The 25072-nt window shown below is 37.0% G+C and overlaps 7 protein-coding genes and 1 long non-coding RNA gene across 18 annotated transcripts in view; 3 read left to right on the forward strand and 5 right to left on the reverse strand.

Annotated features, from left to right (window-relative positions):
* Positions 1-1514: 1514 nt before the first annotated feature.
* Positions 1515-8075, reverse strand: p120ctn (adherens junction protein p120). Of its 8 annotated transcripts, XM_069061562.1 has the most exons (9): positions 7793-8075; positions 6845-6913; positions 6615-6671; positions 6256-6321; positions 5826-5867; positions 4142-5730; positions 3204-4093; positions 3059-3154; positions 2044-2186 (listed from the first exon to the last, which is right to left on the reverse strand). In XM_069061562.1, exons 3-9 carry the CDS (start codon positions 6644-6646, stop codon positions 2118-2120), a joined length of 2784 nt encoding a protein of 927 aa, XP_068917663.1. In that variant the 5' UTR covers positions 6647-6671; positions 6845-6913; positions 7793-8075; the 3' UTR covers positions 2044-2117. The 8 variants fall into 8 exon arrangements, 6 of the variants coding, with proteins under 6 accessions (XP_068917666.1, XP_068917665.1, XP_068917662.1 ...); XM_069061565.1 differs by lacking the exon at positions 6615-6671 and having other exon boundaries at positions 1515-2046; positions 7793-8074; XM_069061564.1 differs by lacking the exons at positions 6256-6321; positions 6615-6671 and having other exon boundaries at positions 1515-2046; positions 7793-8074.
* Positions 8076-8294: 219 nt separating this feature from the next.
* On the forward strand, positions 8295-10065 carry AP-1mu (adaptor protein complex 1, mu subunit). The gene is made up of 4 exons (XM_069061580.1): positions 8295-8591; positions 8641-9411; positions 9462-9818; positions 9872-10065. Exons 1-4 carry the CDS (start codon positions 8550-8552, stop codon positions 9968-9970), a joined length of 1269 nt encoding a protein of 422 aa, XP_068917681.1. The 5' UTR covers positions 8295-8549; the 3' UTR covers positions 9971-10065.
* A 142-nt stretch (positions 10066-10207) lies between these two features.
* On the reverse strand, positions 10208-12064 carry Arf4 (ADP-ribosylation factor 2). 2 transcript variants are annotated; one of them, XM_069061587.1, is made up of 4 exons: positions 11872-12064; positions 11557-11819; positions 10707-10832; positions 10208-10431 (listed from the first exon to the last, which is right to left on the reverse strand). In XM_069061587.1, the coding sequence occupies exons 1-4, from the start codon at positions 11936-11938 to the stop codon at positions 10345-10347; spliced, it is 543 nt and encodes a 180-aa protein (XP_068917688.1). In that variant the 5' UTR covers positions 11939-12064; the 3' UTR covers positions 10208-10344. The 2 variants fall into 2 exon arrangements, with proteins under 2 accessions (XP_068917688.1, XP_068917687.1); XM_069061586.1 differs by lacking the exons at positions 11557-11819; positions 11872-12064 and adding exons at positions 10920-11182; positions 11233-11440.
* Positions 12065-12132: 68 nt separating this feature from the next.
* On the reverse strand, positions 12133-12892 carry LOC138140477 (eukaryotic translation initiation factor 2D-like; the record flags this gene model as incomplete). The annotated part of the gene is made up of 3 exons (XM_069061588.1): positions 12133-12286; positions 12336-12703; positions 12753-12892. Coding segments are annotated over 3 exons (576 nt in total), but the record flags the coding sequence as incomplete, so codon positions are not given.
* LOC138140470 (eukaryotic translation initiation factor 2D-like) lies at positions 12892-14489 on the reverse strand. Its single transcript, XM_069061579.1, has 3 exons — positions 14199-14489; positions 13228-14149; positions 12892-13178 (listed from the first exon to the last, which is right to left on the reverse strand). Exons 1-3 carry the CDS (start codon positions 14321-14323, stop codon positions 12912-12914), a joined length of 1314 nt encoding a protein of 437 aa, XP_068917680.1. The 5' UTR covers positions 14324-14489; the 3' UTR covers positions 12892-12911.
* Positions 14490-14648: 159 nt separating this feature from the next.
* On the forward strand, positions 14649-19384 carry LOC138140469 (adenosylhomocysteinase-like 1). 3 transcript variants are annotated; one of them, XR_011162507.1, is made up of 12 exons: positions 14649-14918; positions 15221-15265; positions 15748-15835; positions 15886-16032; positions 16181-16353; positions 16402-16600; positions 16647-16797; positions 16846-16998; positions 17049-17214; positions 17267-17339; positions 17395-17513; positions 17564-17684. XR_011162507.1 is itself a non-coding variant. In XM_069061577.1 (12 exons), the coding sequence occupies exons 1-12, from the start codon at positions 14823-14825 to the stop codon at positions 17740-17742; spliced, it is 1593 nt and encodes a 530-aa protein (XP_068917678.1). In that variant the 5' UTR covers positions 14649-14822; the 3' UTR covers positions 17743-19384. The 3 variants fall into 3 exon arrangements, 2 of the variants coding, with proteins under 2 accessions (XP_068917678.1, XP_068917679.1); XM_069061577.1 differs by adding an exon at positions 17736-19384 and having other exon boundaries at positions 17267-17513; XM_069061578.1 differs by lacking the exon at positions 15221-15265 and adding an exon at positions 17736-19384 and having other exon boundaries at positions 17267-17513.
* A 1526-nt stretch (positions 19385-20910) lies between these two features.
* On the reverse strand, positions 20911-22900 carry LOC138139594 (uncharacterized). The gene is made up of 2 exons (XR_011162332.1): positions 21785-22900; positions 20911-21688 (listed from the first exon to the last, which is right to left on the reverse strand). It is a non-coding gene; the product is annotated as an uncharacterized lncRNA (long non-coding RNA).
* The window catches only part of PlexB (plexin B), a 29832-nt gene continuing 26429 nt past the window's right edge, over positions 21670-25072 (forward strand). Inside the window, exon 1 of the mRNA XM_069059908.1 lies at positions 21670-21812. The gene's annotated coding sequence lies outside the window, so the exon portion shown is untranslated. The remainder of the gene's footprint in view (positions 21813-25072) is intronic.

Genomic DNA, 25072 nt, shown 5'->3' on the forward strand with positions numbered 1-25072 from the left:
TTTTTGTCCTCTTTCTGATAGACCTTCTTACGACCTAAACGATGAATAAAAAAAATTGCTACCTTATATAACAATTTTTTTGAGAAAATGACAAATTTTATTTCAAAAATTTAATTGACCTCAAACAAAAACAAACAAACATCTAAGGTTAACAATAAAATGTAACGCAAATGTTGAAATTGCCCCCCGCCAACTATTTAGCACTCACACAGCAGTGTAAACATTGTACACCGCGCTCAATAATGTTAGGGCTAATTTGTTCCATTTCAGCGCGAATTCTGTGTCGTAAATCTTCTAAATTGTTTGGTCTATTGAAGTAAATCCCCGATTTTAAATAACCATATAGAAAAAAAAAATCAAGTTTTGAAGTAAAATTTGTCATTTTCTTAAAAAAATTGTTATGTAAGTTACCAAATTTTTTAATTCATAGTTTAGGTAGTACGCAGGTCTATCAGAAAGAGAAGAAAAAAAGTGGGGGTTGTCATTTAAAAAAATTGGTGATGACGTCATAGCTCAAAAATGGATGACGTCATGAGCAAGTGAAGTAACTTAAAATAAGTACATATTTATTACGAGAAATAAAAATTGACCTGTTTCAGCGTTTTCGACAGATGTCATTAGTTTTGAAATTATTGAATTTATTCCATAAGTAATTTCCACACTGTATATCTCTAGTCTATGGTTTATTTAGGCATCCCCGAAGTCCAGACTGCACAGTTTTTCCTCAGAGAATTTCCGGATCGTGTATTCAGGGCGAATCCGGAAAACCGGGCCTGCGCAGTTCTTCCTCTGAGGATTAACGGAGCGTCTATGGGGGGCTTAAGATTCAAACTGCTGATCCGTGATCTGTAGTGCGTGCATTGACAATCGACTCTTCAACGCTTACTTTGACCAGAAATTTAAATGAACACCCGACACAATCGAATCCCAGTGTACAAATAACTATGTAGTATGCACACTACCTTGACTTTTTCCGAACATTGATAATTCGCTGATTGGAAAAATATGAAGTGGAACATCGACTTTTTATGTGTTAAGGACTATTTTTGATTGATAATACTTGGGTTAACCTTTTCGAATTGCTGATTTTGAACAGAATTAGAGCAAAAAAAAAAATTAAATAATCGTGTACTTTCTAGCTGAGGCCAAGCGCTAGAAGTTTTCAGGTCGAGGAAGCGCCTCTAACATGACTAACGACCACTACTAAGTAAGTAGCCGGGGCCGACACCTTTACATTAGAGTGAAAATTATCTATCGTCAAGATCTTTTTTATTACTAAATCATAGAGAACTTCAAAACACGGGTTTAGTATTCGTGGCGTTACGTACAGAATTTTAAGTTTTCAGGAATTTAATGATTCACGGTCTGTTTGATTAATATTCTTGTTTACTAGTCAATTTATTTTTTCATTTTAATGATATAACAGCGATTTTGCAAACTTTGGACACAAAGTTAAATTGTGCGATATTTTTGGTGCAAAGTACAGGAATATCGCTCACGAAACAAAAAATGACTTGTCTAAATGATAATAAATTTATTAGAAACAATATTAAAATTGACTATGGTATGTCTGAATTGGTTCAAATATTCGAAACACTTTACAAATGAAATTATACCATAAAATTGCAAAATAGTTCGGCATACGATATAATAAAACAATTTCTATAATATATCTATAAAGTTGTCTATATGACTATAATTTAAGTATAATAAATTTATTTAAAATAAACCTCATTGTAAAAAAAAACAAAAATAAAACAATGTTTACAAAAGAATTTGGAGGCAAAATAATATATACAGGCAATTTCACTTGAAGCTCATCACAGTAAACCACAAACTAAATATTACATATTTAATATGAATCAGTGCATTATATATCTGAACATGCGACAGAACATTGATATATAACAAGTGTCGTTAGACCCAGGAGTCCTTGCTGGCTGGTACGCTGGTGAGCTGCGCCTCTTCCAGGTGGTTAGCGTTGCCTAGGCTCGGTTGGCGGTTTCGCTTCTTCTCCATGTTGACCTGCGCGTAGAGAGGTTCCGGCTGTAACACACCCTCAGTCAGCGACGAGTGCGTACAGCGTGTTCACCCCAACAGGCCCCAAACTTGTCACTTCACACAACATAATTCTGAATATGTAAACCAATCCCGAGTGTTGTCTCAGGTCTGTGTCTTGGGGTCCTCTATTAAAAAAAGTGTCTTACTGATATACTTTTTTATTAGATTTTGCCGTTTACATGTTCAAAATCGTAAAAATTTGTACAGGTGTGGGTGTGTGCGCGCGTGTTCAGTGGCGGCTCGAAGAATATGTACACAACGCTTGAGAGTATGTATGTGCAAGAGTGTTTTCGTTGCTCGGGAATGCGCTATGGTAACGCCTCCTGCGAGGAGCCGCCACAGGTCGTGTTTGTAATGAAGTCGAAAGTGGGCGAGCCTGTTGCAATGGACACACTGTGTAGGCGCGCACGGCTGCTGGGCAGGGCCTCTCGTCTCAGCTGAGTGCAGTCAACCAAAGGCCCTGAGCAGCTGCCACAGAGCCTTACCTGGGCACCGGTCGGCGCCGGCGACGACGCTGCTGCCAGGGCCTTCGCTCGCTGCCCACCCCACCACAACACAGCTCGTATCGTATCAATGTTTACAAATTATATGTCATATGCTACAGGTATAGATACAGACACAGCTAGTACATAGTGAGAGTACAAGGAAGACTATGCTCCAGACCAAATCAGTAAAAATGTAGTAAAAACTCTTACAGTCAAGGGCTCCATACATGATACGGAACAGAGGATGCTGCTACAGATCATCTACGACTGTACTTGTACTGTACATGAACATCGAGATTAACAGTCTAAGTGAATGCCGTAATCGACGTTGAGGCCGTCGTTTCGTTAGTATACTATGAGATGTACATGGAATGAGAGTTGCCATATTGCTAGCTTGAGCAAGAGTCTGTGCTCAGTCCAGATCCACCTTCACCAATATTTTTATTTATTTTAAACGCGATCAATTGACACGGACGTGTAGGGTTTGTGCGAGTGGCTTATTAGTGACTTACTGGAGGTGGGTTTGGACCAGGGCCAGGGGGGTACGCTCGCCCCATCGGGGGTTGCGTTTCGGGGTATGCCATATCAGCCATCGGGATGTCTTCGTTCTGCAACACGCAACCGTCAATTCCGTTCTTCAAAATCAACAATACCCACCCTCTGATACACGGGAGCCACACCTCGAGCCCCCGGAGCGGACCGCTTCATCGTCCTATCTTCATATCTTGTACCGCTTTGCGATGCCATCGGTCTGTTCAAAGTGCTGTTCGCATTATTTGGAGAGTTAGGACCAGAATTTCTAGCTGCCACAGTTTTGGTAACAAAATCTTGCTCCTTCCAACCGTGCTTCTTGTATACGTCTCGGAGATCCTGATGCTGCCACATCGTAAACAATACTTGACCGGCAAACTTCAAAACTCTTGGAGTGTATTTCTGTCGCTGTCTAGTTATAGTCATCAGTCTTTCAACTCCGCCCGCTTCTAAGAGAGACCTCGAAAATTCAGCGTTCTTCTTTATCACCTCGTTCAGAGTAGCAAGGACCGCCGCTATTGTGTCATCCGAGGTGCCCTGATCGTGTTGAGGGTTTCCAGAGGGCAATTTCTGGACAAGATCGCGCATGGCATATTTACCTATTAATTCTTTGTTTCGCTGATCTATCGCTAGATTTCTGAGCGCTGTCGCGACAGCACACACTACTCTATCGACTTCCATTCGCAACAACTCAACAAGTATTGGTAGTCCTTTCTCTTTACGAACCGCAGCTCGGATTTCTATACTCGGCTGCCAATAACAAGCTGCTAAATTTTGAAGAGCACCAGCAGCAGCTTCTAACGTTTCTGGATTTGAGCAACTCTGCAGAAGAGCTAAGTAGGATTGCACCACTTCCGGCTGCCAAAGAAGTTCCATTCCGCGGACGGGTTCACCTCTGGCGGCAGCGCTGTTCGCGCCCACTCCGGTGCTGGACACGCCCGAAGTGCTCTCTTTCACTTCCGTCGACTGGGAATCTTTCTTTTTCTTACTTCCCCCGAAACAACCGAGATTTTCACCTGAAAATGAAAAGTTATCGAGTGAAAAATAAGACGTACACCGGATACCTTTGGAATTGGCGGCGACTCGACTTTGCGTCGGCAAAGGATTCTTGTCGTAGTTGGGGTCTTCAACTTCTTGGCAACGGTAGGAAAGATTGCGCAAGATACACACGCAATTTTCGACGATCTTATTGCCTATATTAGATTTGTCTATGGCACAGCGTACAACAAACAACAACGCATCCACCAGTCCTTCACATTCCCTCAATTTTTTCCTAGCGTATTCACCGGCTGAACTAACATTTCTAAGCACACCTGAAGCGTTTCTGAATACTGTCGACCAGCAAGTCTCGCCGTGGTTTCCTTGAGGGTCCCACCCGGAATGTGGAATTATTATATAAGTGACAATAGTTGAAATTCCGTCGTCGATAATGTGACGTTTCAAGTCTTCGCATGAGCTCATGTTCCATATAACACCTGTAACTAGTTCTTTGATTTCGGCTTCGTTGGATCTTCTTAGGAGGTTGATCAATGAAGTAATTCCGAGAGCATTTTTGATGGCCCTTTTATTTTCGTCGTTCTGTCTTCCGTAAGAGAGATTTCTAAGAGCGCCACAAGCATTTCTATATACTTCTACACTTTCATGACTTAACAGTTTTACGAGAGGTGGTATACCGCCCAGAGCTCTAGTCTTTTGTTTATTGGGGTCATCCATGTAGCAGAGATGTTGAAGATAGGCCGCTGCATTAGCTTTTATAACATTATTAGGATTATTGAGGAAACCAATGACTTCGGTCAAATTCGGATCTCGCCAACGCATGCCTCTTTGATCGTCATCTCCTCCTACACTGCCGGGGGAGGCCATGTTGTGTGCTCTATTATGAGGTAATCCCATGGTGTGTCCGTGGAGTGACATCTTACTCATGTGCTTTTGGAGCTCCTCGTCTTCGAACATCCTCATCGGCGCCCCCACCGGAACCGGGCCGTTCAGACTATCTTCGTATGGACGCGAGTCGTAGGTTGGTCCTTGATGAACAGGGGCGGTGCCGTAAGGAGAGGGCGAAACGTACCCGTAAACTACTCCCGGATCGTCCTGGTACGGATCTAACCCTATCGGACCTCCGGGAGAGGGCGTGACCCTGAAGTGTTCGGGCAACTCGTCGTAACCGGAGCTCAAGTAGGGAACACCCGGCTGCGCGTTCATAGGTAAAGGCGAGGGCGCCCCGCTATGCTCGCTCGGACTGGGGGGAGTCGGAGGCCGCTCCGCCCCCGTCGGGTACCCCATGTAGGCTCCATAAGGGTTGGGATAGTGCTCGTAGTCTTGGTAGTGGGGATGTTGATGGTACTGGGAATACATATGGTGGGCCGGTTGTTCCATATAATCAACGTACTGACTCCGAGCGTGGGTAGGGTGCGAATACGAACCCAGAGGAACAGGTATGTACTCTCCCGGTTGACCTTCCCCTAGTTGCTGCACTTCCCGAACGACTTTCGTTACAGTTGTCACTTGCTGCGTGGTTTGTTGTTTGTGTGTGCGCACTAAAGGCTCATCACTATGAACAGACATGTGGCTGGAATTTGGTGAATGCTCTGAATGTCCATTGCTATGTGAATGATAGGCTCCTTCGTTTACAGAACTTCCGGCGTCTGGACCCCTGCGCATAAAATCGCAAACATCAAACACGAAAATTGCAAAAACAAAACAAAAAACACCACTAGTTTACTCTTAGACCGCATGCAGCAAACTTACTTGTAATGCTGCATTTCGGGGACCTTCTCTTGCAAAACTCGCCTAGAAACAATAAAAATGAACATGATGAATGGGACACCTCGATAATATCGTTACAAGCTCGACTCCTAAACGCAAGGTGTGGCAAACTAAAACGGTCGAAAATTTTCACAACACCTTCCACACCTCTCCAAAAGATAAAAAGAAAAAACATGTAACGTACTCAATGTTAAGTGTTAATAATAATTTTTGGCCGTTCCTTAAAAAAATGTGACACCTTACATTTGTAGGAAGTGTTATTAAGTAATTCTAGTTAATAATTGACGCCGCCTCAACAAAACAAAACCCAAATTAAATTAGTAATAATTGGAATGATTTCATGAAAGATAAGCGACCTAACTCGTGAATGATTGAATTGCAAATGGAAGCAAAATGTGAATGAGCCCCCTACCTTTGCGTGATTTCAGTATGTGTGATGCTGTGCTCTTGCCTTTGTTCCACTCGTCGATTCACCAAGCTGCCAGTGTAAAAGCAATCAATGTTTTAGCAAAGCAATCAACACCACTTAAGAGCATGCAGTGATAACATTAGTCGAAGAAAACTACACCTCATTATCAGAAAGTGTAAAATGATTAATATAAGCCAACAGTTATGGAGCCAATACATGTTATCAGTTATCATATTTGTTTTAGTTGTAAAAATGATTCAAACACTACATTCTTCAAATATTTAGTGATAATAAGAACCAGATAAAAAGGAAAGTAAAAAGTAACTTGTTAGTCTTGTCTTAATTCTGGAGCGGTTACTTACAGGCATGAATCCATAAGCTGATTACCAGACATGATGAAAGCTGTTACTTAATTTATCCTGTGACATACATGCAAACAGATATTAGACATAAGCAACCAAATGAGAATTTTTCGAATTATATTCATTTCAAAAAATAACATTGAAACAAACATAATTCAGTGCAAATCGATACAAGATGTTATATGTTCAGTGGGTTAAAATGATCGGTGAAATACCAGAAAAAAACGTACCTCTGTTTAATGATTAAAATCCGTTTAATATAACACACTGCGCTTTTCTCTTAGCCATTAGGTTGCGTTCTGTAATTAAACGAGAAAAACCACAATTAGACTATTATTCCCTCACCGACAAATGCAACTAACAAACTAAAGATCCTCACAAAAAATAATTACTCTCAATTCAAAACAAATTATTACACAGTATTAAACAAATCGTAAAAATGAGTCACAAACAGAGAAAATTATTGTGATTTTATTATAAACAAATGTACTACCCTGCTAAAAAATTATGTCTGGATATTTCGTAAAAATGGACACGTTCACTCGACGGTAACCTGCTCGCACTTTTCAGGTCTTGCTGAAAAACCTCATCTAAAATTTCCGAACTCGCTTCAACTGAATGAATGTAATTTCAAAGTACAAATTTTCTATGGAAGTTACAATTTAGTTTAAAAGTCTAATAACCAACGTGCACTACAATATTGGATTTGTGACGTATTTCAGACTGAAAGCTTTGATTTATTTGTAACATGATAGAAGTACATACCACACAAACGCGTATTTACGCAACTGAAGGTACTCAATACGTGGGAATAAAATATTATAACACTTTGACACATTAAACATGCGATCGGATAAAATAAGTATTGGCGAAGGCTTGTGAGGTTAAACATACGGAACTATGGGGTCAGCGGGCTGAGCTTTTAAGGGTTTAAAACGTATTCGGGAATAATTTAACGACTATTTCAAGCAAAATAAGGAATTGATTTATAAATGACAATAGTACGTGGTGGGGCGGGGCTAGAGTGTTTACATTCCATGGTTTGTAGTAAAGTGGCGACCTAAAAGCCGCAAATGCATGTTTCCCGTAATTCGGCCCCAACTCAGAAAAAACGCGACTTGAGTCACACCCACGTTTGAAAACAGCAAATTCCATACAGTTTCACACCTGCAACATACCTATCATGTTTTTAATTGAGTCTCTAAGGTCGAGGCACAGAAGAGGTACAATGGAGAATACGTCACCAGAAAGCCGCCACTACTGTCACAACTTCCTCGAAAATGTTCGCGTTTTGTCACATCTCTTGACTGAATACGATTCACAAAAACGATTTATATCGTTCAGAAAACAAATCCGCTTGGTTATCTCAGTTAATTTGCGGGTTTTACAGCGAACAGGCAACTTCACTTCAGCACCAGCCAGACATCACTCCCACTCATGATGCATGCTGGGTAACTGCAGCTCTAATCGAAATATGCATAACACTTATTGGATAATCTGGCAAATGTGACACTTCGATCGCGTCATAACAGCTTCACTGCATTGCTGATTCGCTAAATTGGGACTATTTCATCGACTGACCTCGCAATTAAACTCATAAAATTCTAAAATTAATAGAATTAGTCGGTGGTTTTCGAATTTAGCGGCCCTGCCGACAGGTGTAACAACGCAACCGGTGCAACTGACCTGTCAAAATGACAGTAGGGTTGGTATCGAGTGACAACCAGTTCGATTTGACGTCGGCGAGTCAATTAAAATAATTAAATTTTCAATATTTTGTGTGACTTCTCGCGTTTGTGAAAATACAGTACGTTATGATAGAGTCTGATTAATTCACGACAACTTCACATTGTGCGAGTTTATTTTAATACATCAATTACCAAAACAGTGCTCATGTGGCATTAATCACCTAACACACCTGTAATTTTTTTGATAATGTCGTCTTCAGCGATTTACATTCTAGATGTTAAGGGGAAGGTAAGGGTATAAAAACAAGTTAAAAGTTTATAAACAACCCGCTTTTAAGGTTCTTATTTCGCGGAACTACCGCGGTGACATAGATTTGGGGGTTATTGAAAAATTTATGCCATTACTTATGGAAAAAGAGGAAGAAGGTCTTCTCACACCCTTGCTACAGACGAACGATTGCACCTTTGCCTACATCAAAACGAACAACCTCTACATTGTAAGCACAACCAAGAAAAATGCAAACATTGCCTTGGTGTTTGTTTTCTTACATAAAATTGTGCAAGTAATGACTGAGTATTTCAAAGAACTTGAAGAAGAAAGTATAAGAGACAATTTTGTTGTCATTTATGAGCTGCTTGATGAATTGCTTGATTTTGGATACCCACAAACAACCGATAGTAAAATTCTTCAAGAATATATTACTCAAGAAGGTCACAAGTTGGAGATACAACCTCGCATTCCTGTAGCTGTAACAAATGCAGTTTCGTGGCGGTCTGAAGGGATTAAATATAGGAAAAATGAAGTTTTCTTGGATGTCATAGAATCTGTGAACTTGTTAGCTAACGCTAATGGAAATGTACTGAGAAGTGAAATAGTTGGTGCTATTAAGATGAGAGTCTATTTGTCTGGAATGCCAGAGTTACGCTTAGGGCTGAATGATAAAGTATTATTTGAGAGTACAGGCCGGGGCAAATCAAAATCCGTCGAACTGGAAGATGTGAAATTCCACCAATGCGTCAGATTGTCACGTTTTGAAATTGACAGGACAATATCGTTCATCCCGCCTGATGGTGAATTTGAACTCATGTCGTACAGGCTCAACACACACGTTTGTGTCACTGTCAACTTAAATTTTCTTGTATAACAAATTGTTTGCAGGTGAAACCCCTGATTTGGATTGAGTCGGTAATTGAACGTCACGCGCATAGTCGCGTTGAATATATGATCAAGGCAAAATCACAATTCAAGAGAAGATCAACTGCTAACAATGTGGAAATAGTGATTCCTGTGCCCCATGATGCAGATTCACCAAAATTCAAGACTACAATAGGAAGTGTAAAATACGCTCCAGAGCAAAACGCCATCACTTGGACTATCAAGTCGTTTCCTGGTGGTAAAGAGTATTTGATGCGGGCACATTTTGGACTCCCAAGTGTCGAGTGTGAAGACACCGAGGGCAAACCACCCATCCAAGTCAAGTTTGAAATTCCTTATTTTACTACATCAGGAATTCAAGTATGAAAATTTTATTTTGTTATATTTTTGTGATGTTCTGATTTTTATTTCAGGTGCGTTATTTGAAAATCATTGAGAAAAGCGGCTACCAAGCTCTACCCTGGGTTCGATACATAACACAGAATGGGGATTATCAGTTACGCACTAATTAACGCCCTAGTATTGCAGAACATACCATAATTATTGATGAATGTTTTGTAATTATATTGTAACTGACTTTTGCAAAATATATTTTGAAAGAACAAAATCGATTTTTATACCAACCATAAACATTTATTCTTACTATTTACTAATCAATTAATCATAAAGCCTCGGTAGACCGTAAAATGAATTTAAACACTGCCAATAAATTGTTCGCTCAAAGTCGAAATCTGAAATGACCAAGCACATTTTATATGAATTAGTTTTATTTTTCAGTCACTTATTCTTATATAAATCACAAACAGGAATAACTAAGTTAGAAAATATAATATTAATAGAAACTTAAATTTTATTGTAAATGCTAGCTATAATTAAAGTAATGTAACTATTTATTGGCTAATTCATTTGACAACCAATCCAAACCTTCATATAAGCCATCCCCCTGAGTTGCGCAAGTAGCTTGGATGTACCACTGAAATCAAATCATTATTTTCAGTCAAAATTCACGCATGCGTGTCAAAGTAATAACGACGATAATCTCGAAGATAACGCAAAAATGGGTTTATATCGCAGTCCGTTACATCCGTAAAATTGATGTCTTAGCTAAATTCACGATTTTACAAAGTGTCAAAAATGACAGATGACCTTCAAGCTTAGACTGACGTGTAACGTACCTTGATGAAATTTAATAACAAATCATTTTATAAAAATCTTGAATGATTTGTTTTGAGAACTGTGATTACTTACACGGCGATTGTGCAACTGGTTTAAGTTCAATTTGTCAGTTAACTCAGCTGCTGTCATTGCATTCGGGAGATCTTGTTTGTTGGCAAATACAAGCAAAACTGCATCTCTTAATTCATCTTCCATTAACTACAACAATTGAAGACTTAAACATTATAAAATAATGATTTAATCAACAAGACAGAAATTGAAGGTTATGTTGTGTTGACTACTTGCCATATTTTTAAGCTCATCTGCTGCCTCGCCCATTCGTTCCCTATCATTAGAATCGACTACATAAATTAAACCTTGCGTATTCTGAAAGTAGTGTGACCAAAGACGTCTGATTTTTGTTTGGCCACCAACATCCCACACGGTGAACGAAATATTTTTATATTCTACAGTTTCTACATTAAATCCGATGGTGGGAATTGTGGTAACAATTTCACCTAACTTTAATTTATATAAAACTGTAGTTTTGCCTGCAGCATCCAACCCCACTATGAAAACAACACTAGAAACGTCAAATAAAGAATTTCCCAGAACTTACCCATCAATATTCTCATTTGTTTTTTGCCAAAAAGCCGTGAAAACACCGAAGATATCGTTAAACCCATGTTTTTTATTCAAAAGATCCTAAATTATTGTTAGACACAGTTTTAAAACTAATGCCACGTCAATTTTGTACTATGCGCTAAATCCCTCCCACTTGTCAAAAATCAAAATTAGAAGAGGGCGCCACTAGGAAGAGTGGGCGGCAATTTTAAATTTTGGGTGTTCTATACATTGATTGAAACCACCGCAAACGATATAACCTTCTACTTCCGCAGTGGTAATAATTAATATACGTGTATGTACACAAGCTCTGTCATACCATGTTTTGGAGTTCGGTTTCCGCTTCGCCGATTCGTTCCCGGTCGTTTGAATCCACGACAAAGATCAACCCTTGAGTATTTTGGAAATAGTGACGCCACAATTTTCGAATTTTACTTTGTCCACCCACATCCCATACTGTGAAGCATATATTCTTATATTCTACCGTTTCTACGTTGAATCCGATTGTTGGTATTGTTGTGACGATTTCGCCTAATTTTAATTTGTACAAAATTGTTGTTTTTCCTGCTGCGTCAAGACCGACTGGAAAACATTCGTTTGTGTTGTTCTTTATTAATGGAAGGATTAACCTTACCCATTAATATGCGCATTTGTTTCTTGCCGAAAAGGCGGGTTAAAACACTGGAAAGTGTGAGGCCCATCGTTATAATATAGAGTTTACACAAATTCGAGTTTTTGAAAAAAATACTTATAAGTGTTTCTTCAGCAACACAATTTCAAAATACGACTTGGCAGCCATTAAAGTTTCGTCTAAATGTCATCTCATGAGCTGTGACACGTGATACCCTCTGGTGTTTAAAATGTTAAACAAATCGGGTGTGAAGGAATCAAACTGTTTAAAATAAAAACTTGTATTTTTTACAAACTGCGTGTACAATTATCAAAAATTATATTTCATATTTGGTATTGACGAAAAAGTCGTTATTGCTTTTTTTTCTTTGGGGCGTTTTCTAAACCTCTGATGTATTTCTGGGGTATTTTATATTTATCTGTAAAAAATTCTTCAAAAAAAAAAACACAAGAGTAACTGATCAATACCTGTCAATAAATTATATACAAATAGGACTTGATTTCCTTGCACTAATAATTGATCACATTTTTTTCCAATTGGTTTACTAATGCTAGTACTAGCAGCAACGCCATGCTGACATTCTTTAGCAAAATCAGCAATGCGAATGCCAAATAACTCTAAATTGTCAACAAGTGTTACTTTTTTGTTCCCTGATCGTTGAGAAACTGTTATTGTTATGGGGGATACTTTTCCCTTATTAAATAATTCTTCATTTCCTGCAGTCACCTTATAACATGATTTCATTGCATCACAGACTCTTTCCATTAACTCTTCCCAAGTTATATAATTTTCAGTTTTGCAGATTTTTACTAGGGCCTCTTTTGGCTTAACCAGCCTGCAACATAACATTATAAAATAAAAAAAAAAAATCACATCCATTCCACCTTTTGTTTTCTTTATGTTGACAATCATTTTTTTTTACATATTCAACAACATATTGCCTAATTTGGGACATCTGGACTGTATCTCCTTTACTAAAATACAAGGATGAAATAGTCTCCAAAAATACTGAACTCCATAAACTTTAAACAATATTAGTTGTATTATAATAATGAGTTGCATATGAAGTTCAGTAATTGTAGAATTGAATGTTCATACTTAAAACTTGACTCTGCAAAAATTGGTAACACATTAGGTGTAATTAGAAAGGATTCTACAACACTAGTTGAAGATGAACTGGCTACTTCATCTTCTTTCTTAGGCCTATTTGATGGTTCAATATAAAATTCTGTAAATTTAGGGTGGTCTTTATTAATGGCAGTTATTGATTCTACTCCTTTTTTAGCTTCCTTAATGGTAATAATTCCATCCTTCAAAAAGCATTTTAACTAACAAGAAAAAGTAGCTTCAAAAACAAACCTTGCTCATATTGTCTAAAAATGGTTTCAGTTTTTTAAAAGAAGTTTTTTTTATGTCAAGAAATTTTCCCTCAGGACAAACCGGAATCATTTGCAATTTATAAAAATTTGATGTTAAAATTGGAAGAGTTAAAGTTTTTGAGTATTTGATGGCAACAAAAAAACAATAATTTAATAATTCATCCATTTCTTCTGGAGTAATGGCCACTTGGGTAGTTTCTTGAACATCTTCATTTACTTCAACAATTGCATTATCTTCATTTTTAACAGTCTCATCATCTAGAGTTCTATTGTCATCAATATTAACTAGTTCAGTATTAAGAACACGTTTATTAGAACCTAATTCTGGAAAATCTTCTTCGTAACTAATAAATTTAAGCCACTCTGGGGGTCCTAAGTCTAATACAGGAAGATTTGGCACACCTTCTAAGCTACATAATTTATCTCCCCAAACATGGTAAATTGTTAAGCATCTTCCTTTACCATTTGATGTGAGCATCTCAGAAGAATTTTGTGCTGTAACTCCTACAGCTATTGCAGCTTTATTATCTGATAAATTCACATAAGCAGTCGCTCCTTCTGTTAAGTTTCCATATTTTGACAGTCCACTATTTGCAGGTGGTGTTACTACACCAGGCAACATTAAATCAGCACCTGACGTCAGAAAAGACAATACTTGTGAATGTGTTGTGAAGGCTGGCACTACATTGGGAAATTTCCATGCTAAGTAAATAGTAGGGAAAACTGTTCCACGAAACTCAAAGGCCATAGGACGTTTTTGTACAGTGTAGACTTCAACTTTATCATTGGCAGATGTTATTAGTTTAACGATACTGATTATTTCTTTCTTTGGGAGCAGGTTTTCTATGTCTGTCTCAGTGAGGTTAGGAAAGGATTTAAGCAGTTTTTCTTTGATAGTTTTGCTAAAAAAATACCACATCAACTATGAAAATATAAAAAAACGAATTGTACCGTTCAGATCCTTTGACTTGGCTATTACTTTTAATTTTGAACGCTTTTCGGAACATTTTATTTAGATCTGGAATCACATGGAGCGCCAAAATTTGACATAACCAAATCACTGACGTCAGTGACATACACACAATAAACAAAGACAAAAATAGTTGACATATTCGAATGGATTGGTTTTATTTTATTTTTATTTTCCAAATTAGCACGAAAATAAATTTTTATTTTATTATTAATCCAGGTATGACACTTTATAAAGACTGCAAAAAATCAAACGAGGGTGTATAATTTTACCATTTTACCCCCTAGCCATAACTAATGTAGTGGATACGTTGCCAACCTACGAAACGAGGAGTCGGTTTGGAAATCGATAAATATGCTGGAATTATTTTTTCGATTATATAACTTTATCGAAAGAGAGTTCTAAATTAGGATATTACGTTGCAAACGGTTTTACATAAGTTGTGAATGAAAACAAGTCGATGTGTTAATTGGGGTTGACCAAATTTGGGGCATTTGGTAGTTTCCCACTAGTCGTGCAGGTTGTGCACGTTGTGCTTTAAGTCCTGTGTTTTTCCAGCTGATTTATTTTATGTTGATTAATTGTGAATAAATTTAGTCGAAATTATGACGGAAAACATCGAAATTCGAACTATTGTCGGCAACAGGAATTTAAATACAGTTTCAGATAGTCCAGTTACAGATCCAGCATCTGGAGCAAAGGTTTGTTTTTGGCTCTGAAACATATTTTTCTACTGTACAGTGTAATAATAGCGCCCTTTTTGAACACCATATCAGATATGATTATCGTTTTTGTGTTCATATTTGATTTTTTACCTCATTTTATTCTGCAATATGTTAAAAATTAATAAAGTAGAACAATGGCAGAAATTTATTCTAAAGTTGATTAATTCATACTTTATTAATTTTTAATATAGTGAAAACTGCGCGCCTTGAATTCTCATGTAAAGTTAAATTTAATTCAGGGCCAATACTATTATATTTTATATTGGATTTATTTCTAGGGTTTGGAAGGAACTAATGCTTTCGTCAGCCAAAGATCTAAGTTGGTAAGATATACATGTATATATGTATGCTTTACCTTCATTAGGTCTTTATTTGTTAATGCATGTTATTATTATTTCGCTTAATTTTAGTAAAATGCTACAGTGTGACATTGTTCATAAAAACATAAATCACTCAAATAACTTGTAACAATCTAAAACGAAGCCGCTATGTTTTTTGTGTAAACACATTTTTTTATGCTTTTATTGTAACTACAAATAATTTAGTCACTGTAATTAATTTCAACATATAATAAATTACTTGTGTACCAGGTGTTATTTATAATTTTTAAACAAGCTCCTTGTGATGCTAAGATTTTATCTGGTTTAATGTAATATTAAGGGATCCCATACATAATGTTATCAGTTAATTACAGTAGAATTTTATCAATAACCAAACTTGCCGTGGTTGTACTTATCTACAAAACAGTTTGAGATACTCTCCGTCTGTGTAAGACATCATGACAGAACCAGTTGTTAATTTCCAGGACCCTAAATCTTCAGGTGCTTTAAAAAAATCCAGTAGATATCGTAGTCGGTCGTTATCTGCGTCTTCAACCGACTCATACAGTTCTAGTAAGTGAAAAAAAATAAAAAAATATTTTCATTAGTTGTTAAATTTACAGCCTCTTGTACAGGCAGCAGTTCTGATGATGACGACGTCTCCCCACGAGAAAAAATTCAAAAAAATGGCGCCGGAAATTCAGACTTTTGCGTTCGCAACATCAATCAACACGCTTTCGGCAGGCGTGAAATAGAAATAGCGGAACAAGGTAATTCACCCCTGACATATGGAATGTGCGTGTAGTGCGGGGTTGCGTTCGCTTTCACTCCGCCGACTTGTTTGTAATACCGGTTATCTCTTATCGACTGAAATAAAACGATTAAATTAAACCCTACATGCCTTTATTGAATTTTCAGAAATGCCCGGAATTATGGCACTAAGAAAACGAGCGAGCGATGACAAACCCCTAAAAAACGCCAAAATCGTGGGGTGCACCCACATCAACGCCCAAACCGCTGTGCTAATAGAAACTCTGGTGGCTTTAGGAGCCAGCGTGAGATGGGCAGCTTGCAACATCTACTCCACACAAGTAAAAACCCACCATTCAACTTCTTTCAAAGATTTATGTGTATTTTAGAATGAGGTGGCGGCAGCTTTGGCCGAAGCCGGCTTTTCCGTCTTCGCTTGGCGCGGTGAGACCGAAGAAGACTTCTGGTGGTGCATCGACAAATGCGTCAACGCCGAAAACTGGCAGCCCAATATGATCTTAGACGACGGTGGGGATGCAACTCATTTGATGCTGAAGAAGTATCCCGCCATGTTCAAGATGATCAAAGGTGAAATCTCTTTCCTCGCACCACACAAAGTACAAACGTATTTTAGGCATAGTTGAAGAGAGTGTAACCGGGGTCCACCGTCTCTACCAGTTGTCCAAAGCCGGTAAGCTGACAGTTCCTGCGATGAATGTCAATGATTCGGTCACGAAAACGAAATACGACAATCTGTACAGCTGTCGCGAGTCGATTATAGACAGGTACTTTTGCTTCCGATTGTAGAATAGCTCTTAATTTTTGCGCTTTAGTTTGAAACGATCGACGGATGTCATGTTCGGCGGGAAACAAGTGGTAATCTGCGGGTATGGGGAGGTGGGGAAAGGTTGTTCTCAAGCTCTGAAAGGACTAGGATGTATAGTGTATGTCACCGAAATTGACCCCATTTGTGCTCTTCAGGCGAGGTATACTGTCTTCACAGGTTGCGTTTGTTGCTCTTCAAATTTCTTTGTAGTATGGACGGTTTTCGAGTGGTTAAATTAAACGAAGTTATCCGCAATGTAGATATAGTAATTACTGCAACTGGGAACAAAAACGTGGTGACTCGAGAGCACATGGATAAAATGAAAAACGGTTGCATTGTGTGCAACATGGGACACTCCAATACAGAAATCGACGTTGTAAGTACGGCGCCATTTTCTCCACTTAAGTCATGTCGTTATGGCATTACAGAATAGTTTAAGAGCGCCGGATTTGACCTGGGAAAAAGTCCGGTCACAGGTAGACCACGTGATCTGGTCTGATGGTAAACGAATTATTCTTTTAGCCGAAGGGAGGTTAGTTAATTTAAGTTGTTCAAGTTTACCATCATTTGTTGTTTCCATAACGTCAGCAACTCAAGCTCTTGCTTTGATTGAACTCTTTAATGCCCCAGCGGGGCGATACAAATCAGATGTTTATCTGTTGCCTAAAAAGATGGGTAAATAGGTTTTGTTGGTCAGCAACACAATATTAATTGATTGATTTTAGATGAATATGTAGCGAGTTTACATTTACCTACGTTCGACGCCCATCTGACCGAATTGACAGACGAACAAGCTAAGTACATGGGTTTAAACAAAGCTGGACCTTTCAAGCCCAATTATTATAGGTAAACACTTGTAAAAAAAAATTAATACTTAAATAAATCGCGTCTTTTTAGGTATTAAAAATTAGAACAATTTTATCTGACGGGACAATGGGAGAAGGAATCAAGGAACACGGTAGCATTAAGTCAATGTTAGTTGTTGCCAGATAGTTTAGAGATTATAAACGCAGGATCCGTTTTATATACATGCAGAATCGTAGACTACAAATTATTAAATTGTTGATCAATTTTAAGTAGGTTTCAAAATGGCTGCTCAAACAGTATGTTCCATAAAATCACTGAATCAACTATTACGACCTCAAGTGATCTGTCTCATCAGTATTTGATATATTTACAGAGAAATTCCTTTAATAATGTCAGAATTTTATGGAATATCTGTATTATATCTGAAAAAAGTAATACGGTGTTCAATACACTCAATTGTTAGAAACTTTTTAACATCAGAATTGAAGGGAGATACACCCAAAATATGTTTTATTGTTTATGACCAAATGGAAAAAGAATACATACGTAAATCAAGGTTATACTATTGGATGCATCTCCCTTTAAACGTTTATGGTGTGAAAAAATCAGTACTTACACGGTTGAATTCTAGAAAAACGTTGTTTTACTCTCACTGATGTTAACTGTTACTTTTTCTTCTTTTAACTAAAATTTTGAAGCAATTTTTCCACTTCTTACGAGTGTATAATGCTAAAATTGTAGTGTAACGATGATTTGTGTGTAATCGAGTGTAGTACCATTGTTTGCATTCTTTTGTTATTACTCTTTCAACGTTCTCGCTGATTATTTGAAACTTACACTACCTTAATTAACGCTGTATTTTCTTAGTTGTGTCGGTTTTGTGATGCAGTTATGTTGATTTAATCGTAAGTTAGTAATTAAGGTGATGCCTTTTTAGGCTGCTGTTAGGTGACTAAACGAATTTTGGTTAAGATTGTTGAGTCGAGTAGATGTTTAATTTTGTTAAGACATTGCATTATTTAACCAGAAACGCTAGTCGAGGTAATTAATACGCTTCTTCATTAGTTAGTGCCAACAATAACCACCATTCTAGCGCCAACACTTGCAACTCTAGTTGAGATCGTTTAGCAGTTAATTTCGTTCATTCAAAAACAAACAGCAGGTTTACACAAGTTTTTTAAGCAACCTTTTGACGTTAGTGATTTTGAAAAGTATTATTTTATACGAGGATTTGTTTTTGCGATCCTCTACTTTTTAAATTATTACGTGATTGTTATTGTCAATATTACGACAAATTGTTACAGGTATTGCTCTGCTTTAAACAGCTTTTAAAGCAATCTCACACCATCACAATAACTTGCCTTGATCAATTTATGGCAGAGCAATCAGCAATACTTTGTTAAATAAAAATAAAATTCTGATCTGTTTTTGAAAGCTGTAGAAATCGTATTAATTTTCAAGTATTATCATTGCCTTTTTTAACTGTCAATTAATAGAAGGTTATACATAATTCATGATGCAGCTTTCAAACACTAGTCAAACTGATGTATTTATTTCAAATTTACTGTTTCCAAAATATCTTAGAACTGTATATTTAATATATTGTTTCTCTAATGTTACAATCATATATATATAATCTATATATTTATTTTCAATCTCTTCGTAGCTGACACAACTTGTCAGTTTTTAGTTTCTCCGTCTTCTTTCTATGGACTTAAAAATATAGAAATTAATACGTACTTCGTGTTTTATTTATTCTTTCAAACATCTACAATCTTTCAAAATGAATTTTCTTATTTTGACCACTTTGCTGCAGTGTAGATTTGCGCTGTTCAGTTTTTCCATAGTTCCAAAATTTAACATCAGATGTCGCGAGTTTTGATTTTTTTTATATGAGTAAAGTCGTCACTTAAATTAAATATAAACAATATTTTTACAATGATCTTCTGAAGATCAAAAAAACCAAACCAAAAATGCTTCTAAAATTATAATTGCAAAAAGCATATTTTCCTCGATAGTACTAAGAGGGGTATAGTTGAAGGATTCTGTGTGGTCTACTAAATAAATATTGACCCTCAAATAATCCAATAAAGTTTGAAACACATCATTAAATCTTGCAGTTCTCTTTGATCTTTGCGAACAGTTGGCATTTGGTGTAAAGCAGCTAAGAAAAATATTGTTGAATTTCGAAGTTAAATAAGAAGGGGAAGTGACCCAACATTCTGGATTTTGAGTCCGCGGAGTAAACTTCATGTCTACAGAAGCTTCAAAGCTCTCGTTTTTATTGTCACTGTGTATATGAGACAACTTCAACTTCAAAATTGTGCCCCAGTATATTTTCAAGATTTCACAGAACTCTCACATTCTTCAAATATTCTTTGACAGCTACATCCCGAGCGATAAATATTTTGGCAGACTATTTTCTGTCATGTTTTGTAATGCTGCGGTTATATTTTCATCTGGCCATACATCATTGACAATTATTTATAAACGCCAAAATTTTCGTACGAATGAACCAACTCAGATATTTCTTTCAAAAGACGCACAACCTTTCGGCATCGTTTCTATTTGATTTCCGGTTTAATAAATATTTATAGTATCGACTCAAAAGTTAAATCCTTCTCAGTATTAACAAATATACTTACACGAAAGTAAAATACTAACTTACGTGGTTTCTATTTTAACTAATCTTTAGCTTAGTTAATGGTTATTAGTTGAGTGTTACATAACAGGTTTTTTACTATACCATACTTAGTATGTGATAAAACAAAACGCCAACAGAGTTATCTGTGAAAAATAAAAGGCAATGTTTTAGCAAAATTCGTATTTGAAATGTCGCTTAATATTTTATTAACCACAAAACAGTTACATCATGTTTTACAATTTCCGCAAGGTTTTTATTTTAGAGCATAAAAAGTATGTTTGAATCCTACTTTGCGGTGGGCTAATGACAGTTTGCCAATAACAGTATATAAAAATTTACATAAAAATCATATGAATAAGACACCGTTTTATTTTTCACAGGCAACTTTGATGGTTTCTTTTTTTAATCATATGGTATATTAAATTTGTTTTGCACACAGCTTGTGGTATAGTATCTTGGTAGGATTTGACCGTAAAGTGACAGTTTGACGATAAATAAAATATTTATGCAAGAGTCCTTGACTTACGAATGATAATCATCTACTACAGCAGTTATCAACAGTTCGATTTCAATTTGGTTACAGCTTAAAAGAACCACTCAATCTCTGATTGAATCTTAATCTTAAGTTTACAAAAACTTATATTTGTTTAAATCGTATCGAATAGATATTCTTATTCGAATGTTGTGTAATAAAAAAAGAACTACAAAATTAAAGTTGTAACTCGATTTTTTTTTCTAACGTGTAACCATCGATGTTCGAACCATCTTAGTCGTGATTTTGGGGTGTCTCGGGAAGTCTGAATTGGATTTGTTCGCCGAGGTGCGAGCCTAATTCGATTGTTTGATACATAATCCATCTCTTGAGATGTTGAGTGATGACTCTTGACGGGTAGTCGTGCGGTGCATTGCTGGTTGCAGCCTCGTTCGTTTGAAGACCGCAGCGGGTAAATATTTGGTGACCCGAGGGGCGGAGTTTGTGGGACCTCGGGGTTGTCGATCAGCGCGCCCCGTACACTAGTACCATCTTGCGAGTTAGAGTAGAACTAAGGTTAGTTTGTATAACTCGGTAGTGAGTGAATTTCATTCCAGCTCGATGTAATTTGGGAATCGAATATTTTGTACATGTACAGACACTCCCAATGTAAAATTCGAAATAAATGGTGTTTCTGACAGAAGTCGTCCTGGAAATAAATCGAAGTTAATAGATGAGTGGTGGCAAAACACGTTTCGACACAAAGAATTCGCGATTCATGCATTCTTCGTAGACGGTTTCAAAATGGAGTAGATGGTCATTGGATTTGTTGTTGTTCTGGAGGAAGAGACGGCGAGTGTTGTTGTCCCGGAGAAGAATCCAGAGGCACTCCTCGGGTGAGGTCGACGTCGTCGGAGAGATGTGCACCTGGAGGAGCGAGTGTTGCTGATGTTATTTCACAGAAAAGTCTTCGACTCTTGGATGCTGGATCTATGCATGACCTTTGTGCACCCAAATACTCACCAATTGGCCTTTGCTTCGACAATATAAGGTAAGGAACGACCAGTTCACCCTTCGCCGAACCACCGACCCTCCTCTTGGTTCCTTTCTTCTTCTTTTACATCGTCAAAACGTGCATTTCCTCTCATTAATCATCTTGTCAGGTACCATCAAAGAATAAATGTTTTAAAACATCGGACCTCCAGATGTACGCATTTTTATTCGCCTCATTCATATTCCGAACGTCTAATTGGTTTTTAATTAAATTTTGCCTTTGTTTCGAAGTAATGTTTTGTCTAGACGGTTTCATTTATAACCGATTCACGTGCTTCCACGGTTATTGCATACATTTAAACAAACTTCCAACGTAGAATTGCCATTCAAAGTTCTTAATTTAATTCAGCCAATACCTCGCGGAATCCCTTCATTTCGCCAAGACGTTAACTTTGTTCTCACCTTTTTTGTTTTGGCATTATTCCGGAGGAGCATTGTTTACATTTCCTTATTTATGTTTACTCTTTTTCGAGAGCTTTATAATTCATCTAACTAAATATTTATATTACACGATACTCCTTCCGCCGTCGCTATAAATTTCAAATACAACAATTTTTCTTAAAAGTTTTGTCGGGGAAAAATGATTCAAAGTGCGAAGTTCGTTTGCGAAGCGACGATTTTTTTAAATTGCAGTTGGCCGTGCTTCACAACGTCGGAACTTGGCTGGAGACTTTCAACTAATCTACGACATCGTTCTATTTGTCAAACTCTTTAACATAAACAATACATTATTATCAAATCAGTCCAACAATTATTATTGCCGGCCTTCTACCTGAAAATAGTCTTTGGTCAGGTGTTCCAAATGTTTCGGGTTTTCAATGGAAACCCCACTTTTTTTCCCAACTTCATTTTATTTCATTTATCAAAATATTTTGTATTGTTGGAGAACGTCGACACCGACAAAATGAGATTTTAACCTCGTGGCATTTTTTGTGGATATTCTCGCCGGTCGTCGTAATTCAGATCAAATTAATTTTCTAAGAACATACATGATGAAAGATACCATCCTGGTTTTAACCACTATTTAGTTACTTATAACAGGATTAAGAATTTTTTAATTTCATGTTCGCCAACCATTAATTATAACATTTTATGGAGTAGTGGCCCCGCCGAACAATCAGACTGAAACTTCCTTCGTTTGTTGGCAAGGCCAAAAAAAATCTTATCCATTTTGATTTTGTGAGATGCAACGTGCGATATGTGTGTTTCCAATATCCGGGTTTATTCATCGGATTTGAATATTTTTTATTTATATACATTAATGCACATAAATTTAATGGTGCGTGTAATGTGGGTTGTATGTTTATTAAAAATTTATACCGGTTGTAAATTAGCAGGGTATGCGACGATTTTTTTTTTTTGGTGTGAAAGTCGGGGTGAAATGAGTGGGATTTCATGAAATATTCAATCTAACAAACGTGTGAAATTATGCCCCAGTGGCATATTTATTTAAGATTCCAGCGAGACATAAATCGAAATACTTTGGGAAGTTCAACCGCTTGAGATTTGGTGGTAAAGTTTAGAAAAGAAATTTTATCATCTTTTGGCCATTATTTTCATGAGTTTAAGTTTTTATCGCGACATATTATTGGTTATAATTTTGGGTTATGAATAGCTTCGGAGTTTTGGGGGTTGATTTAACTGAATAAAAAACGAGTAAATCGTTCCACCTCTATTTATGTTTTTAATTAACTTGATAAAATAGCTTTTCTGGAAACTAATTTCCAAGTGAGATGAAAATAGCTAACACGATGATAAGTGGTTGGGTGTATATAAAAATTAGATAAGAAGTATTAATTTAAACATTTAGAAATGAAAGATGATGTTAATTTGATTATTGAGAGTAGTCTAAACATTTATTTAATGGATCGTATGTTATAAGATAATTCTGTCAATCTGACGAATAAAAATAAATTAATCTTCTAATTCCACTTGTCAACAATTTTTTTTTGTTGGTAATTTATTTTTGGGTAGGATGCACACAAAGAAGGCAAACACCGGGGCTAGTTTTGTATTTCTGAAATAACCGTGATGAAAATCACTTAACAAGTTCCAATTTGTTTCACTCGGCATGCTTCGTTTCTTCCGGAGTCGAGATGGGATTAAAAAAAAGATTAAAACAATTTTTTGCCGCAAAAATGAATTAGACGTTAGTTACGGGCGTACGGCGAGACACACTTCGTATAATGAAATTTAAACTTCACCACTTTTGACTTTTATTAAATCGTGATAAAAGAAATTCCAAACATTGTTAACTTCTGTGAGAGTTTATTACAGCGAAGGTCAGTAAATAAATTGAAATCCGTACAATGAAACGACGTTTTTCAATAACTATCCTTCCTATTGACATCAATCAAAATAATCAGAGGGTGTAATTCAATTTGAGAATCCTTCAATGAAACCGTTTATCATCGGTCAACAAAAAATTTCGACTTTAAATCCGGAAAGTAATGTCCGAAGAAAAAGCGCTTCGCAAATTTTGCTGCTGTTGCCATGTCTCCCGACTGCCATTAATCCACAATAACGCATCATTGTTTGCGAAATTATTTTCTTCTTTTATCGTTGCGGATAAGACAGTCGTTTCTTTCGAGGATTCATAAACATGTCGACGTTTCCGATTATAGACGTTGTTGCATTTATGTATTAAAATCCACTGACTAATAGCCTAGTCATCCCCTGTCGACACTAAAACCACTAAAACCAGACTTGATTGGAGCATCGTTTTATGGTTTTGTTGCTACGCTATTGTTAAATTAGTAAAGTTTGTAGGTTGTGATTTTATCGCCTTCTTAGATCACTCTCGTTGTCTTTAATTGCTAGGCAAACTTGGGCAGCGCCGTATATATTTGCTCAATGTGCATATTTGCAACGACATCCCGACACGCCCTTGTCGCTTTTTCCACATTTTTACATTTCCCTAAATAAATAAGATTAATTCACAGAAATATGCACGGAATCGGTTGCTTCCGAGAAGTTATTTCGATTTCACCACAAGACCATTATCTTAATGTCGGTTTGTGTTTAATTATTATTGTTAATGCTATTTTCGTCGGTTGAATAATCGCCGGACCGAATCAAACCTCTCACGAAGCCGCAGGTTGAAATTGTCATAGTCTAGTTATGCGAACGGATAAAAATCTATACCGATAAAAAAGCAGTTCTTGCAAAAAAATTTCAGCCTACTTGCTACAACCTGAAGATCTCTCGAGAAATTTTTTCGTGCCGACCTGCGGATCGCCCCACAACCCGTAAAGATCA

This window comes from Tenebrio molitor, chromosome X (assembly GCF_963966145.1).
Source record: "Tenebrio molitor chromosome X, icTenMoli1.1, whole genome shotgun sequence".
Classification (NCBI taxonomy): domain Eukaryota; kingdom Metazoa; phylum Arthropoda; class Insecta; order Coleoptera; family Tenebrionidae; genus Tenebrio; species Tenebrio molitor.